The sequence below is a fragment of the Podarcis gaigeae genome (genome assembly GCF_964106915.1).
Source record: "Podarcis gaigeae genome assembly, chromosome: 5".
Taxonomy (NCBI): Eukaryota; Metazoa; Chordata; class Lepidosauria; order Squamata; family Lacertidae; genus Podarcis; species Podarcis gaigeae.
This window is the reverse complement of record NC_139681.1, coordinates 15,557,519-15,575,041: the sequence shown is the minus strand read 5'-3', so window position 1 is coordinate 15,575,041 and position 17,523 is coordinate 15,557,519. Positions and strand designations below refer to the sequence as shown.

The following is a 17,523-nucleotide window of genomic DNA, read 5'->3' as shown; positions in this document are numbered from 1 at the left end:
AACGGCACTGCCTGTGTCAACTGTGTACAGGGGCCAGTCTAAGAGAAGGAAGGAGGAGGAATTTGAGCACAAGGAGGTGGTAGAAGAAGCCCCTAGGAGGGTCCTGTGATGAACTGGGATCCTGAATTCTGAGAACAAGGGCTCACTATGTCTACTCCAAAGCAAGAGTGGCCTGAACCTCAAGGGAAACCACCCTCTTGTGAAGTGTAACTTTTGCCAAAATCTATTATGTTCCAAGTTACCACACTGGAATCATCAAGGCTGCAATTCTCAAAACATGGCAGGCCTTTAGAAATGGCTAGTGCAGAAGGGTTTTATTAGCATTAAATTTAAAAGCAGATTTTAAAAAACTAATATCAAACTTTCCCCTCTATTTAAATATTACTATTTTGACAATTATTATTATTATTTGCCCCCAGCTCTTTCTTTCACATGGAAGGCTACAGCTCAAGCTTGCCCAAGCGATCTTCTCCTTGCGTACTCCAATTCATCTACCGTCCTTCCCGATTCATGATAACAACAGTTTATTCAAAATCAGGCAAGCAAAATCATTATAAGTGCCTCTCCAAACCATAATTGGAAACCCATTTCAAATCATGGTTTCCAATTCAGGCCTGGAGGCAAAATATGCAGCAACGATGGTTTGCCACATATGGCAATGGTTATCACAAAACTATGGTTATCACAAAACAAGGAAGGGAGGTAGGTAATTTGACACACACTGGAATTACGGCTTGCGTACGCCTGAGCTGAGATTCCACAACCTCCCCTAGAAAGTTTTTCACATACTTTCATTAAGCATACCTTTTTGTAGTTTAAACTGTTTCTATTTGTCCACCCAGAGCCCTTGCAACAACCTAGCCAATACAACACTAAGTTTGCTTAGCTTGGTTTCCCTCAAAAGGAAAGCTTGCCCCCTAAGACTGAGGGACTCAGTTATTCTCTGGCTTCTCAAGCCAAACTCCAAGAGGTGTATTCAAATATGCTGCATACACAAGTGAGTAGTTTTCTATACTGATCTGCAGAACTGGACCACAACATTTTTTCTTTGTCAAAACAATTTGCATTCCCCACCATGATCAAATAAAACCAACAACATTTTCCCATTTTATAATACAAATGACATACCTGAGGTGGTGTTGGAGTTGGTCCACCTGGATACCCAGCTTAAGAAAAATAGAAAATTGAAATAAGATGTTATTGTTGCCATGCTGTGTGCATAAAATATCATCACAGCAAAATGTGAAGTCTGCTACTGATTCATGCACTGGTTTTCAGCTAATATTTCCTCATGCAGATCAGGGAGAACTTCAGGACTTGCAAAGCAGCCAGCAGGCTTCACAGTGACATGAGCACCCACCAAACTGTGTCACTTTCAATCACATTTTGGATTTCTGTCTCTTTCCTTGCATCTCCTGCTCCCTTCAGGGAGCTGTGCATGGAAGAAATACTTGCTGGATGCAAAGCTGACCATTAAAACACTATCACTTGCAGCCTGGAACTCCCTATCTTTATTTCCAAGGTCCTTTCTGACACAAGGTAAGGAAGTGGGACTTCAGTAAGGCACAGTGCAGATGTGGCATTAACAGCAGGATAACCAAGATGAGGAGGAATGCCACAAATTTACAGAACAAAAAAAATTCCTTCCAGTAGCACCTTAAAGACCAACTAAGTCAGTTCTTGGTATGAGCTTTCGTGTGCATGCACACTTCTTCAGATACACTGAAACAGAAGTTTCCAGACCCTTCTATATAGTGAGAAGGTGGGGAGGGGTATTACTCAGAAGGGTGGTGGGAATGGGTGATTGGCAGATAGCTGTGATGAGCCTGTTGACGACTCTTAACGACTGCAATAGGTCTTACAGGAAGAAGTGAGGGGTGAAAAGGTGAAAAATGGCTTTGTCATGTATAATGAGATAAGAATCCAAGGTCTTTGTTCAGGCCAGGTTTCTCCATGGTTTTAAGTTTGGTGATAAGTTGTAATTACTATATAGAAGGGTCTGGAAACTTCTGTTTCAGTGTATCTGAAGAAGTGTGCATGCACACGAAAGCTCATACCAAGAACTGACTTAGTTGGTCTTTAAGGTGCTACTGGAAGGATTTTTGTTTTGTTTTGACTATGGCAGACCAACATGGCTACCTATCTGTAACTGGAACAAATTTACAGGTTCCCTCTCGCTTTTTTGCACCAATTTCCCCCCTCCTTTTCCTGGTTAGTATTTACTAGGGTGTCATGTCATATCTGCATTGCCACTGAGCAGATTAACATTAACGATAGGAGCCAACTACGGCAGCATCCATGCAATCCAGGATCATACAGGACCACTAGTGGACTCACAAGCCAGCTGGGGCTGTGCATAAATGCTGTTTCTGTGAATCACTGTCCCCACATGGGATTATACATGAGGCCGGTGCAAGAGTTGCAGGCATTCGTCTGTCTCGAGAGACCATGAAGTGCGCTTCTGGGGTTGAAGTCAAACTACTGGAGAATCACAGCACCTGCTGTGGCTGCAGAGACTGGTAGTTCAGAGCTGTTGCCTCTCACATTGTTTCTGGTATGTTAGCAACATCGAAGTGACCTCTCTGAGGCAGAGGCCTGGGCGGTGTGTATGGAGGTCCTGGGCTTCCTAGATGACAAGAACCGCCACCCCGCCCCGCCCCGCAGTGTCAAGGATGTGGCCCCAAGGAAAGCAGAGCAATACATTTGGCACCAGCTTGGCTGCAGGAGTTGCCAGAAGGAGGTGTACAAAGCCCCATCCAACCATCTTAGGGACTTCATTTCAAATTTGCGTAGGGTTTCTTCCTTGGCCTTTTCTTCTCCTGAAGATGTCCCACAAGGCAGTGGGTAACAGTACTTAACTACTATTTTGTGTTTCAGCAGTGGAATACAGACTTACAGTAAGACTTACAGATACAAGTTTGCTTCACTAGTCTCATATTTTACAGGTGCATTCCACCTCTAAACCCATAAACAGAATGATTTATCCTTTCCATATCCAATCACAATAGTCGTTCAATACCTGGTACTTGTGCTGGTCCACCTCCCATATAATTTTGGGTTGGAGGCTGCGGATAGCCATAGCCAGAACCATTTGAAGGTACTCCAAACCCAGCGCCTGGAATAAATACATTTTAAAAAATAATTTAAAAATCTGATACCATGCAAGTGCAACCAAAATATTTCAATCACAAAGTACAAAATATATAGTTAATACATCAATTTAAAGAGCTAGAAAATGCTCAGTTGATTTAATGTCTGTTTGAAAACCTATATTACTTGTGCTCACTACCAGAATTCTAATTATTTCCCCCCCTTTATATTGGGTAAGGAACTTCCCCAAATGAATCAGGCAGCTCACTGCATGCTGTGGGCGGGGGGGGGGGGGCAAGTTAAAGAATCATTCAGCAGACAGAGTTAAGGCTAGCTGTTTCAAGGGCCAGCCTTATCCACACTTTTCTGAGCACCTTTCTTTCTTTTTTGGTCTTTAAAGCTGAATCAGAGCAAATAGGAATCCTCAAAAAACCCAAATTGCCATTTGCTCAAATTCAGCTTTAAAGAGTGGATTGTTGCAGGGAAAGCTCTGGGGGGAGTGGGGTGGCACACTCAGACACATGGACTATTCCTGGAGAGAGCAAAGGAAAGGTATGTCTGGATAAGCCAACCCTTGTCTGAAGCTTACCTATTCCTTAACATGGTTCTGGTTTTATAGTAGGTTTTTAAAAAGTAATTCATGTGGGGCCAATGGTGGCAAGTATGCAGTAAGCTAACACTATGTGGGATTGGGACTGGTGTGTGGCCTTGAATAGTCACTCTCAGTTACGCAGTGTCCTTCCCTACCCTGTTCAGTGCCTGATTGGAAGACAAATGGGAGCTGAGCATTTACCTTTGCTCTTTTCATCTAAGCTTCTCTGACCTTTCTGAAACACAGAGAACATAACCAGCACCTCACTGAGAGCATTGATTCATTTCTTTCTTGCTTAGGGTTTAGTATGAAGTTGTCCCGTTAGTCAAGTACTTCCTCTTCCTCATGCCTACCCTCCGCAAGCCCATTCTGGGGGGTTTCCACAACCTTCCAGAGCAGATCTGGAGAGTGTGGGGATAGATGGGTAGAAAAAGAAGCCTTGCTGCACAGGTTGAGGGTCCTGCACTAACAGTTGGGTACAACCTTGTATTTCTTAAGCCACCAAACACAGGCATTCAACTACAGCAGAGATAAGCAGCCAACAGTGTTTCAGCACATTACCTCCAGGATAAGTTGGCATTCCACCAGGCTGAGAAGCCCCAGGGTATCCAGCAGGCGCAGGGGGGTACCCACCAGGTGCGGGTGGGTATCCTGTAGCCCCTGGGAAGCCACCAGCTGGTGGAGCAGCAGGATATGCACCACCTCCCATAGGTGGGAAGCCTCCAGGAGCAGCAGGGTAAGTATATTGACCAGCAGGTGGGTAAGTAGACTCTTGCCCTGTAGGCTAAACACAAGCAGTAGATCAAGAGTTAACACAGTTGAGAAAGAAAGACCTAGAGAAAGTCACAGAAAGTTGAAAATCTATACTGAGGCTCTCACTTTAGCTCCACCACTTGCTGGATTAAAGAAAACAACTCTGCTGTACTTTAAAAAAATAATAATCACACATGGAACAAATATGCTTGCCTAATACATACAGTGCAAACCTGACCATTAAAACAGTTAATGCAATAAATTTTGGGGGGACAGGGGTGTGGGGGATTCCCTGGCGGTTGTGGGGGATTCCCTGGTCCTGAATGGGGTAACTGTGCCCCTGAAGGACCAGGTGCGCAGCCTGGGAGTCATTTTGGACTCACAGTTGTCCATGGAGGCACAGGTTAATTCTGTGTCCAGGGCAGCTGTCTACCAGCTCCATCTGGTACGCAGGCTAAGACCCTACCTGCCCGCGGACTGTCTCACCAGAGTGGTGCATGCTCTGGTTATCTCCCGCTTGGACTACTGCAATGCACTCTACGTTGGGCTACCTTTGAAGGTGACCCGGAAACTGCAATTAATTCAGAATGCGGCAGCTAGACTGGTGACTGGGAGTGGCCGCCGAGACCACATAACACCGGTTCTGAGAGATCTGCATTGGCTCCCAGTACGTTTCCAAACACAATTCAGTGTTGGTGCTGACCTTTAAAGCCCTAAATGGCCTCAGTCCTGTATACCTGAAGGAGCGTCTCCACCCCCATCGTTCAGCCCAGACACTGAGATCCAGCGCCGAGGGCCTTCTGGCGGTTCCCTCATTGCGAGAAGTAAGGTTACAGGGAACCAGGCAGAGGGCCTTCTCGGTAGTGGCGCCTGCCCTGTGGAACACCCTCCCAGCAGATGTCAAGGCAATAAACAACTATTTTACTTTTAAAAGACAACTGAAGGCAGCCCTCTTTAGGGAAGTTTTTAATGTCTAATGCTGTATTGTTTTTAATATTCAGTTGGAAGCCGCCCAGAGTGGCTGGGGAAACCCAGCCAGATGGGTGGGGTATAAATAATAAATTATTATTATTATTATTATTATTATTATTATTATTATTATTATTAATGTAAAATAAAATGTAAATGTAAAATTCAAAATGCATTTGCCAGGACCAGAGACAGTATAATAAAGTTCCAATCTTGGAGTCCTCTTATGTACTCAAAGCATACATTTCAGAATAACTTCTGCAATATGTATGCATGCATGTAACTAAGACAAGTTTTCATCAAGAAGATGGAACAGTATCTATTCTACAGAAAGCAACATCAGTAGTGACATCCTCTCAACTGCAGTTGTTTAATCCACTTCTTGAAGAGGTTTGAAAGTGGGGCGTATTTGATTTATATGGTCTATTTAGTTCCATTTATGGCCTATAAGTAAGCCAATATCTCCCTTGTTAATTTGTAGTGTCCTCAATAGATGTTTATAAAACTATTTGTTCCGCATTTGGTGCATTTATGCCAACTGTTGCTAGTTTTGCTCTGTGCATGGTTTCATTTAAGGAAGATAGACCAGTGATTTGCTTAGGACTATAGTTATTGGATCTCTGTTTCTAGAGTTTCTCAGTATACTGCAACTCCCTTAAATCTTTTATCCTGTTTTGGAGTGAGCTCTTAAGCTTACAGTTTCCCACTTAAGATTTCATGGAAAGCATGGTTAAGAAACCAAAGCTAGACAATGTAGTGATGATCAGTAATTTAGATGGTTTTTGAAAGGGATTATGAATTCATGGACGATGAGCATTCCATGTTGGTATTCTGCTATCTTTGGAAGGTGCACCTGTTTACGCAGCCATTTTTAAAAACACACCATAAAACAATTGCATTAAAACAACACAGTAGCTAAAACAGGAGACTCAGGTCGATAGGTCAAGGGAATGACTGCGTAAACAGGTGCATCTTCCAAAGATAGCAGAATACCAACATGGAATGCTCATCGTCCATGAAGTGGGAAACCTCTTCAAGAAGTGGATTAATTTATATATATATATATATATATATATATATATATATATATATATATATAAAAAATAAAATAAAAGTGGATTAAACAACTGCAATTGAGAGGATGTCACTACTACATACCATCAAGTACCAGATATGGAGAATACCTCTGCCTCTTCCACCTGAACAGCTTCTGACAACATTTGATGTCAGAAACTATACTGAAGATCTCTAAGCTCAGAGGAGAGAAAGACAGAAAACTCCCTGCTTATCACCTGGGCTACAAGCATCTTGCAAAGAAAGAAACAGATACCCAGCTCTGCAAGGTTGCCAGAAGTTGGGCTCCCCTGTGAGTGTTTCTCCCTTCCTCTCTGAGCTTGCCAGAGAGGCAGAGAAAGCTCCATCGCATGCACCCAGTTTCCAAGCACTTTGCAAAATGGTGAAATTATCCCATCCTGCAAAGCTGTTGGAGTCTACCACTGAAGCAGAAAAAATACAGATCTATACAGAAACTGCCTCCGAGGTTGTGGCTGAGTAAACACTGGCCCTTATTCACCCTACCCACAACACTGGACTTCGGACTAAAGTAACAGAGGCAAGGTCAACCATAACGCCTACTGTTATCAATACAGAAAGAGAAACTTCATTGATCAGAAATCCCAAAGGAGCAATGAAACAGACAATTAATTATTATGGACAACAGGGATCTTTCCCAGAGGGATTCAAATTTCTCTTTGAAAGGAGAAAGTCTACACCACGATCAAGCATAAGCAGACTGTGGGCAAAGACCATCCCACCACCCCCCCCCCCGCAACTCATGCTGGAAAGAGGGGATTGCACATTCCAGTTCACATCACAGATAATTTATACCCTAAGATGGTTTGAATATTCCTCCTACAATTCCTATTGGTTAAGAAACTGCAGTTTACAGGCTTCCCGATCCGCCTACATCATGTTTGCTCCTAAACATGTACCCCCAACAATAGCATATATCCCATGTCCATTCAAATTAGCAGTTTTTACAATAGCGGTGTGTTTTATAATATTCATGCAGCATTTAAGCCTGCGTACTAGCGTGTGGCGCTGTGGGTTAAACCACAGAGCCTAGGGCTTGCCAAACAGAAGGTCGGCAGTTCGAATCCCCACAACGGGGTGAGCTCCCGTTGCTCAGTCCCTGCTCCTGCCAACCTAGAAGTTCGAAAGCACGCACTTCAAGTAGATAAATAGGTACCACTCTAGCGGGAAGGTAAACAGTGTTTCCATGTGCTGCTCTGGTTCACCAGAAGTGGCTTAGTCATGCTGGCCACATGACCCGGAAGCTGTACGCCAGCTCCCTTGGCCAGTAAAGCAAGATGAGCGCCGCAACCTCAGAGTCATCCGCGACTGGACCTAATGGTCAGGGGTCCCTTTACCTTTTTTTTTACTAGTTCTTAAACTATCATCTGCTATTTCTCCTCGTTATCTCGGGTCACCTCTAAACTATAAATCTATCCCTCTTTCAAGGCTAACAATCTAACACATTCTTTACTTAATTTTAACATCAGCCAGGAAATGAGCCTCTTAGGGAGTCAAGCTTCTGAGTCCAACATTTGCTTTGTCTCAGCAACTCAGGATGTAAGACATTTACAACTCAGGTAGTAAGGTAAAGGTAAAGGTACCCCTGCCCGTACGGGCCAGTCTTGACAGACTCTGGGGTTGTGCGCCCATCTCACTTAAGAGGCCAGGGGCCAGCGCTGTCCGGAGACACTTCCGGGTCACGTGGCCAGCGTGACATCGCTGCTCTGGCGAGCCAGAGCCGCACACGGAAACGCCGTTTACCTTCCCGCTGGTAAGCGGTCCCTATTTATCTACTTGCAGCTGGAGGTGCTTTCGAACTGCTAGGTTGGCAGGCGCTGGGACCGAGCAGCGGGAGCGCACCCCGCCGCAGGGATTCGAACCGCCGACCTTTTGATCGGCAAGTCCTAGGCGCTGAGGCTTTAACCCACAGCGCCACCTGGTAGTAAAACATGCTAATAAACAGTTCTGCAAAGGGGCCCTCCTTGGGGCTTCTTTGAACCTCCTTGTTCACAGAATCATTCTTAAGGCAGGCATGCTCATCTTCACCATACCATCCCTAAGAATAAAAGTCATTTTCATTCATTTATTCCACACCTATTCCAAAAATATAGTATCAACATCAAGACAAAGGAAGTGAGGGCAATAAGCACATCATACAGTAGAGACTGTTCAGTCTCATGGTAGATTAAGACCTACAAACATTTACAATATACGGTTCTGGGACTGATTAATATTTTATTGCCCTGAAGGAGTGTGGTAGTGAATCTCCCTCCTCCTGCTCAGATGCAGAAGTACAAACAATTTTGCCAGACACACACACAAACAAATCTAGTAATACACCACGCTACCTGAATAAAAAAGCAAAAACTCTTTCACAATACCAACCATATCACTCATGGGAAAGATAAAAACAAACAGTTAAAATAGTGAATTACAGTACAAATAAAATGTAGACATGGAACAAACAAACAAAAAGCAGCCAAAAAGGGGGGGGGGACACCACAATGAATAAAATAGGGAGGAGGGAGAGAATGAGAAAAACACTGGTAAAAATAATACGCATTATAGTAGACAAAACTAAAGATTATAAATAAAAGGCAACATTATAACAAAACAAAAAATGCCAAAACCAAACATGAACAAAAGACCAAACAAGAATTTAAAGCATAAACACTGAAACAAGAAAAAAATTATGAACAGAAGTAAAATATACTATTATGAAGAAGTGGACGAACACAAGAGCGAAACAATGTGTGTCCATTGAGTAAACATGAAACAGGAAAAAAATAAAGAAGTAAAAGTGCCATTGAGAGCATTTGCTGGAGAAGCACAAACTGTGCTTTTATGTGGTGAAACCTCAGAGCACTTCGGAGGACAGAATATGCCATTATGCATGACAGAAGCAGATTGATGTGTGTGAGTCAATATCCTTCAGCACAACCATTCAAAACACTCTTAACATTTTCTTTTCCTCTGCAACTTCAAAACCCAATACCAACACAATGCAATAATGCTCGCAACAATAAAATAATTTCTAGACCAGTTGCACCTTTCAAATTACATCTGTGTCAATAACAGGAAAAAAATTCAATTTAATTTTTATTAAGCAATAATATGCGCTTGTTATTATATATAGTTACAACACAAGCCTCAGTGTTCTTACAGTAGTCCTGGTCTTGGACGAGAAGCACTGGCAATATCTCTGGGAGCTGTCTGAAACCCAAATAAAATTGATCCAGAAAGCTACCCTGGGACTGCTTCAACCACTGGGGGCTAACCTGCAACTCTCCAGGTGTTGCTGAGCTCCAACTCACATTGTCCCTGACTATTGGCCATTTCCAACAACATCTGGAGGGCCACAGATTAGCCATACCTGGCTTAAAGGCACCATCTGATTGAACCTTTATGCCTACTAAATACATAGCAAAACAATGCAAATCATCATTGTCTATTGCTGTGCTAAAGTGTAAAAAAGAGAGAGAACTGAAATACAGTAAATACTTACAGGATAGCCAGGGAAAGCAGGGTAACCTGAAGGGGGATATCCTGGGTACGACATTCTGTAAGACAAAAGAAAAGCACTTGAGAGCTTTTACTTAAGAGTTAAGTGATTTCCTCATGTGAGCACTTCACCATCAGAAGGGTATAACAATCTGTTCATTGGTTGGTGCTGCTCGCTGTAGGGTTCTGGTTCACCAGCATGTTGCTTGTGGGGGAATATGCCACAAAACAGACCTTTGGCAGGTCTACTTGACAGGACCCACCTATCAGCCACCATGATGTTGAGCAAATGACAGGTGGTAGCCCCTCCCACATGTCAAAGTTGACCCACAAGGGCTGGAGGGAGATAACAATCTAGTCCATGGGCCAAAAAGGTTTCCCAGTCCTGTTTTAATGCATGTGCCATCCATATTATGGCCTTGGTAGTCATTCATCAGAATACAGAAAAGCAGGTTCCTTTTTTTCCTTGCTGAGCAACTGGGTACAATATTAACCATGCCTCCATATAAAAGGGAGAAAGACTTAAAAGCTTAGAAATCAGAGGTGGTGAATTGAAGTCAAGCCTCCACAAGCTCCACAGTGCCTATAGCCCTCTCAGGCATTTTCTGTTTTCCCAGAGAACTGAAGTCACATAATATGAGCTTACTAAAGGCCAGCCAGCTATGTTTCCATCTCACAATGAGTCATTAATCCATGTTTCAGTGTATCCTCCTGAAGTAAAAAATGAGGACCACACCCTCCACAAAGGCAGTTACGTAATGCCAAGCAGGAAACAGAGTAGTTCATTCGACTGTGGAAAACTATGTGTGTGTTTTAGGAAAAACAGTCTGGAGTTTAAAAGCTTTTGAGATAATTTAAAAGGATCTGCCTTTTTTATATTAAGGCTATCTGAGTAGCATTCAGTTACAACAGACTCTCTTCTGCCAAGCTTCATAGCAATGAAAATTAAATTAAGACATTCCTCCTAATTCTGAATCTTGGAAGAGAAGCAGTGGTGAGGCATGGCTGTGCACTTTATCGCTGGATCAGTAAATCAAGTCTCCACAAATCTACTCCCCAAGGAGTAGAATCTCCACTCCTTTTAACATGGGAATGGGGAGGAGAGGTTTAATGTCACAAACAGCTCCAAGTGTTTCTCAGTGCAAAGCTTTGAGCCCCAGCCTGTTTGTCACTTGGCCAGATATGAAGATTCCCGTCTTCCTACTAGGCAATTCTCATCACCCTGCAGTCTGGAGGTGGTCACGGTGCAATTGTGCAATACACTTACTCTTGCACATACAGGGGACTTGGAAGTGAGGGGTCAGAGGTGTCCATAAATTATGACCTGCTAGTGAGCCAAGTCAAAATCTGTAGATTCCTGTACCAGACTACAGTCAAACCTGTTTCTGAAAACATCCCCTTCTTCCATGGCTAAACCTTGCACATTTGCCGGTGCAAATTTAACTTTGTTACATTGCCCATTTAACTGGGTCAAATCTGAGATACAGAGGGTATGTGAGACTATGCCATCTATTTCATTTCGCTTTACCATATGCTTCTATGAATGTAACAGTTGGCAATGAAGTTGCTAGTCCCTTGCTTTGTCTGTGATCCTCTTCCATTTCCTCTTATTTATATGGGGCCTGTTCACTACTTCAGCCCCTAGTATCACTACAGACCTCTTCTATTCCACACACAGAAATCTTATTCATTAACTGTTTATTCATTAACAGGTTCACTCAGCACTTTCTTCCCCTTCCATACTGTTTCCTAGCAAGCCATGCAAGAGTAAAACAAAATCCAAAGTTGACTGTTAAAACTGTGATGACCTTCAGCAATGTTTGAGAAATCCTTTTAAAGAGATCTTGACAGTGGAGCAGGCACGCAGAGATATGGCTATACACACCCACAGTCCAGGACTAGGTAACCTTGCATTTAAAGTTTCTGCTAGACTGATTTTCAAAGGAAAAACCTTTACCTCTTTTTCCAAACCTTGTCTTTTCTATGAATGATAGCAAAGCACGTTTCTGGTCAGAGATTGTTTTGGGAAGCTTTAGGGCATTTTTGCTATGCTATGGTTCTTGCATTAATTTCCAAAGCCTTTTCAAAATGGGTAATGGTGTAAATAAAACTGACTAATCAGGGAAAAAGCATGAAGGAACACAAGAACAAGGAAACTTGGTTAAAGAGTTTGAGAAGGATAAGGCACCAAAGCAGCATCATATCAAGTAACTGCAGGAATGGGAGATGGAGCGAAACCCAAACACGAGATAAAGGTACCCACTACTTCAAATTAAGCTACAAATATAGATTTATACAAATATTTTTAAAAGTGCAATAAATGCATCCTTGTTACTAAACTGTTTTTTTGGAATCCAGATATCCTCTACTTAAGGTAATGTTTTAGTGACAGGAGACACCAAGATTTTTCTAAAGCATTCAAACCATCATATTTTTGTTGCTGGGGAAGTTACATTCTTCCCACACACCAGTGAATCCAGTGCTCTTGCATAAGCATCACAGGCATCTACTAGATAGCACTGCAATACAACTGGAGAAGAAAAAAATAGGGGAATTCTGTAAGTAAGATTTCACAACAGAAATGGACAGGGAATAAGAGGGCCAAAGCATTATGTGGGAAATCGACTATGGGAAATAAATACTGACAAAATCTCTCTTTTTTTGTAAAAACTTCAATGGAGCAAATATTAGGTTACAATATCCAAACACTATGTTTATTAACTTACTCTAAAGACAAGAGAGTAATGCTGCCAAAGGCAGCATTAGCGGCATATATGATAACAGCAGCTAGAACTATACCCAATCCTGAGGACAATGAGAAATGAGTCTGAGAATGAGTCTGAGAAGATAAAGCACTATGTGCTAATGGCAAAACTGATAAGCTAAATGAGGGTGAAGAAAAGAGAGGAAAGACACACCTTCATTAAAAAGGGGAGCCTGTTTGCTGAATGCTGCAACAGAAATCAGCTGCATTTAAATACAGTTATATTTTATTATCCTACTGAAGTGTTTGTTTTTTAAAAAAATAAAATAAAAAATAAAGCAACCATAAGAGGAACTGAATGAAAGTAGCAGCACTGAGAGAGCAGGTGGTGACAGCGCTTTAACCCTTTTCGTCCCCACCCTGTTTCTTCACACCCATCAAGCACAATCTGCTATTAGCCCTTTCTGGGTGAAGACAGATAAGATGCAGGCAATTGTCCCATTCCACAGCAGGGCTAACACCAGCAGAGGGTAATGCCTTGCCGTAGCTTCTCTACTCCAAGTCGGTTTGGGGCCCCTTAAAACCCCCCTGCTTTTTTTTTTTAAAAAAAAGCTTTTAAAATACATATAAATATATGCAATAGTCCGCCCAGTAATAACACAGGGCTTAACAGGAAAATTGAATGAAGGTAGCAAAAAGGAATGTAGAAAGACAAGAGTTGAAGGAAGGAAGACTGGAGGAGATGTGCAAGGGGGCATACATGAATACTCTAGGAATCTGGGGGGGCCCTTTATGGATTGCCTGCACTGAAGAACAAATAAATATATCATATATGACTCATCTGCAGATTGTCACATGTAATGGCCCTACATGAATGTATTTCAGCATGTATGCTTCAGTTCACAAACATTTATAGTGTTATTTGTCCTATCTGATTATATACTCACTGGTTTCTAGCCTACACTAATTCCTATATGATAGTGTCTAAGAAAACCATATATATATAGTGTGTAAAATTGCTTTTAAGATTATATGACTGATTTATTTTATTTTGTTGTTGTTTTTTAATGAGACTACTAAACAGCAGCCACTTTTTTTTCTTGTAGTTGCGTTTGTTTTCAGCTTGGGCTGTTTTGAATTAACAGAAAATAATGATGTACTATGAAGCTGTACTACTTGCGCTCAGAGAGATTGTTCTCAAAAACAGTCTCCTAAAAGTCAAGTCAAAATTCGTAACAGCCTGCTTAGGAGTTCAAACACAAGCTATTAACATCAATATGGAAGGTTCACTTTGGGAGAGAACATAAAATCACTTTATGTATGATACTCATTTTAATCCCACTCCCGGTCTACCCTTTCAATCAATGTTTTTGCATGAAATAGTAGCTAGAAATCTACAAGGGTAATTGCTCACACATGTATGATCAGGGGTGATCATTAAGAGTGCACACAGGAACATAGGAAACTTGTTTCTTTGTAGGGGTAATCTGTTAGGGCTAGATTTAATATGAGGTAAGTGGTAAAGAATCATGTAATGGTCATTATCTGGTTATTTAAATTTCAGCCTTATGGACTTAAAATCTTACCCATCTTTGAGATGGGGCAGTTTATATGGATAAATGAATTGCAAGTACAGGACCACATAGCATTGTTTGAATAAGGAGAAAGTGCAATCTCATTCTGCCTGAAGTCCCAATTTCAGGATTACTTCATAATCTCCACCCCATATATAAATAAATGCCACACCTTTTAACTACTCAGCCTGCTTGTTTGCAAAGAAACTCAACAGCAGTTAACAGATCTTTAATATTAACTCAAAGTTCTGCAGGGAGCACCTGTTGAATGAAGGGCACTGTGAGCACACAAGGCAGGATGGCAAATCCAGGGTTACAGCTGCCTTGTATGACTCATGCTTTTGCCCGCTGCCACGCTTTCAGTTTTGGACATACTGTACAACTAAAAGCAAATGTGTCAAGAATCATTGCATCGCAAAAGACACACAGTCATAGAATCACAGAATTGTAAAGCTGGAAAGGGCCCTCAAGGGTCTTCTAAATCCAAGCCCCTGGAATGCTTCACCAGCTTAATCCAGAAGAACTCCAGTACTTTCACAGTGTGTTAAATAAGAGGAGGCAGCTACTAGTCACTGTTAACATTGAAAGCGCACCGGCAAACAAATTTCCTCCAAAGAGCATGCATGCAGTTCAGTAACCACTTAAAAAAAAAAAAAAAGGAAAAGCACCTATTTATTTATTGAATTTATATACTGCCCTGTACCCGGAGGTCAAACCTAGACAGCATCTTAAAAAGCAGAGACATCACCTTGCCAACAAAGGTCCGTATAATTAAAGCTATAAAGGTAAAGGTAAAGGTACCCATGCCCGTACGGGCCAGTCTTGACAGACTCTGGGGTTGGTGCGCCCATCTCACTCAAGAGGCCGGGGGCCAGCGCTGTCCGAAGACACTTCCGGGTCACGTGGCCAGCGTGACAAAGCTGGATCTGGCGAGCCAGCACAGCACACGGAAACGCCGTTTACCTTCCCGCCAGTAAGCGATCCCTATTTATCTACTTGCACCCGGGGGTGCTTTCGAACTGCTAGGTTGGCAGGCGCTGGGACCAAGCAGCGGGAGCGCACCCCGCCGCGGGGATTCGAACCGCCAACCTTTCGATCGGCAAGCCCTAGGCGCTGAGGCTTTTACCCACAGTGCCACCCGCGTCCCAATTAAAGCTATGGTTTCCCCATAAAGGCGGCTGATCGCCAAAGAATTGATTCTTTTGAATTATGGTGCTGGAGGAGACTCTTGAGAGTCCCATGGACTGCAAGAAGATCAAACCTCTCCATTCTTAAGGAAATCAGCCCCGAGTGCTCACTGGAAGGACAGATCCTGAAGCTGAGGCTCCAATACTTTGGCCACCTCATGAGAAGAGAAGACTTCCTGGAAAAGACCCTGAGGTTGGGAAAGATGGAGGGCACAAGGAGAAGGGGACGACAGAGGATGAGATGGTTGGACAGTGTTCCCGAAGCTACCAGCATGAGTTTGACCAAAATGCGGGAGGCAGGGGAAGACAGGAGTGCCTGGCGTGTTCTGGTCCATGGGGTCACGAAGAGCCGGACACGACTGGAGGTCTCAGGGCGGTTCACAGTATATATATATATATATATATTTGCTTTCGTAGATTTTCACGGGTACAGGAATGCAGGTTTTGGTGTCCTCGGGTGTCTTCCCGTGTAAAAGTTGGGGTGTCTAGGCGACGTTTCGACGAGGTCTCACTCGTCATCTTCAGGCTGGTGCTTTCGGCTTCTTGTTACTGGAACAGAGCGGGATCTCAATGTTTGAGTTCCTATAAATACTGTAGAGGGGGTGTGGTGTCTAGCCTCCAATGTTCTGGGCAGAGAGGAAGTTCCCAGGCTAGTGTGCCTTTTCTTCTTTTGTTCCTTAATTACTTGAGAGATACCTTGAGTGATTTCTTGAGTGATATCCTGAGTACCACTTAGGTGGGTCATTAGGTGTGGATTAGTTGCTAAAGTCTTTGTGTCTTGACCTCTTGAACTTTGTGAAGAGTTTTCCTGAGAAGATGGCTGTATTGCACTTAGTTGTGCTTTGGCTTGGCTTCGTGTATAGGGGCGAGCTGTGGTTTTGTGGCTTGTGTCAGCCAGATCTGTGTAGGGATTGCAGGGGGGTGCAGCATCCGGAGGTGCCACCATGGATTGGCTACTGGATGGTGTCAGTAATTCATCTGTGGAGAGGGTCTGGGTTTGGGTCTGGTGTGGTTGATTGGTGTTGGCGTTCTGTGTGCCTCTGGATCTGGTGTCAGTTTTTGTGGGGAGGGCTAATTTCCAGATGTCTGGCAAGCGGGATGTGTCGTCACGCTTGTTCATGTTGTGAGGGTGTTTCTCTATCTCGATGGCTTCCATGATTATTCTCTTGTGGTGATGTTCCGTGTTAAAGAGCAATTTGGAATCTGCAAAATTAATTTCGTGTCCTGTTTCTTTCATGTGTTGGAAACAATCATGGAAGCCATCGAGATAGAGAAACACCCTCACAACATGAACAAGCGTGACGACACATCCCGCTTGCCAGACATCTGGAAATTAGCCCTCCCCACAAAAACTGACACCAGATCCAGAGGCACACAGAACGCCAACACCAATCAACCACACCAGACCCAAACCCAGACCCTCTCCACAGATGAATTACTGACACCATCCAGTAGCCAATCCATGGTGGCACCTCCGGATGCTGCACCCCCCTGCAATCCCTACACAGATCTGGCTGACACAAGCCACAAAACCACAGCTCGCCCCTATACACGAAGCCAAGCCAAAGCACAACTAAGTGCAATACAGCCATCTTCTCAGGAAAACTCTTCACAAAGTTCAAGAGGTCAAGACACAAAGACTTTAGCAACTAATCCACACCTAATGACCCACCTAAGTGGTACTCAGGATATCACTCAAGAAATCACTCAAGGTATCTCTCAAGTAATTAAGGAACAAAAGAAGAAAAGGCACACTAGCCTGGGAACTTCCTCTCTGCCCAGAACATTGGAGGCTAGACACCACACCCCCTCTACAGTATTTATAGGAACTCAAACATTGAGATCCCGCTCTGTTCCAGTAACAAGAAGCCGAAAGCACCAGCCTGAAGATGACGAGTGAGACCTCGTCGAAACGTCGCCTAGACACCCCAACTTTTACACGGGAAGACACCCGAGGACACCAAAACCTGCATATATATATATATATATATATATATTTGCTTTCGTAGATTTTCACGGGTACAGGAATGCAGGTTTTGGTGTCCTCGGGTGTCTTCCCGTGTAAAAGTTGGGGTGTCT

The 17,523-nt window shown here is 43.1% G+C and overlaps 1 protein-coding gene across 1 annotated transcript in view; it reads right to left on the bottom strand.

Annotated features, from left to right (window-relative positions):
• ANXA7 (annexin A7) overlaps positions 1-17,523 on the bottom strand; it is a 30,505-nt gene that overhangs the window by 11,485 nt on the left and 1,497 nt on the right. The window contains exons 2-5 of the mRNA XM_083738443.1: positions 9,984-10,038; positions 4,244-4,466; positions 3,020-3,115; positions 1,129-1,166 (exon numbers count right to left, since the gene is read on the bottom strand). Coding sequence (XP_083594569.1) covers positions 1,129-1,166; positions 3,020-3,115; positions 4,244-4,466; positions 9,984-10,037 — 411 coding nt within the window. The 5' untranslated portion in view covers position 10,038. The remainder of the gene's footprint in view (positions 1-1,128; positions 1,167-3,019; positions 3,116-4,243; positions 4,467-9,983; positions 10,039-17,523) is intronic.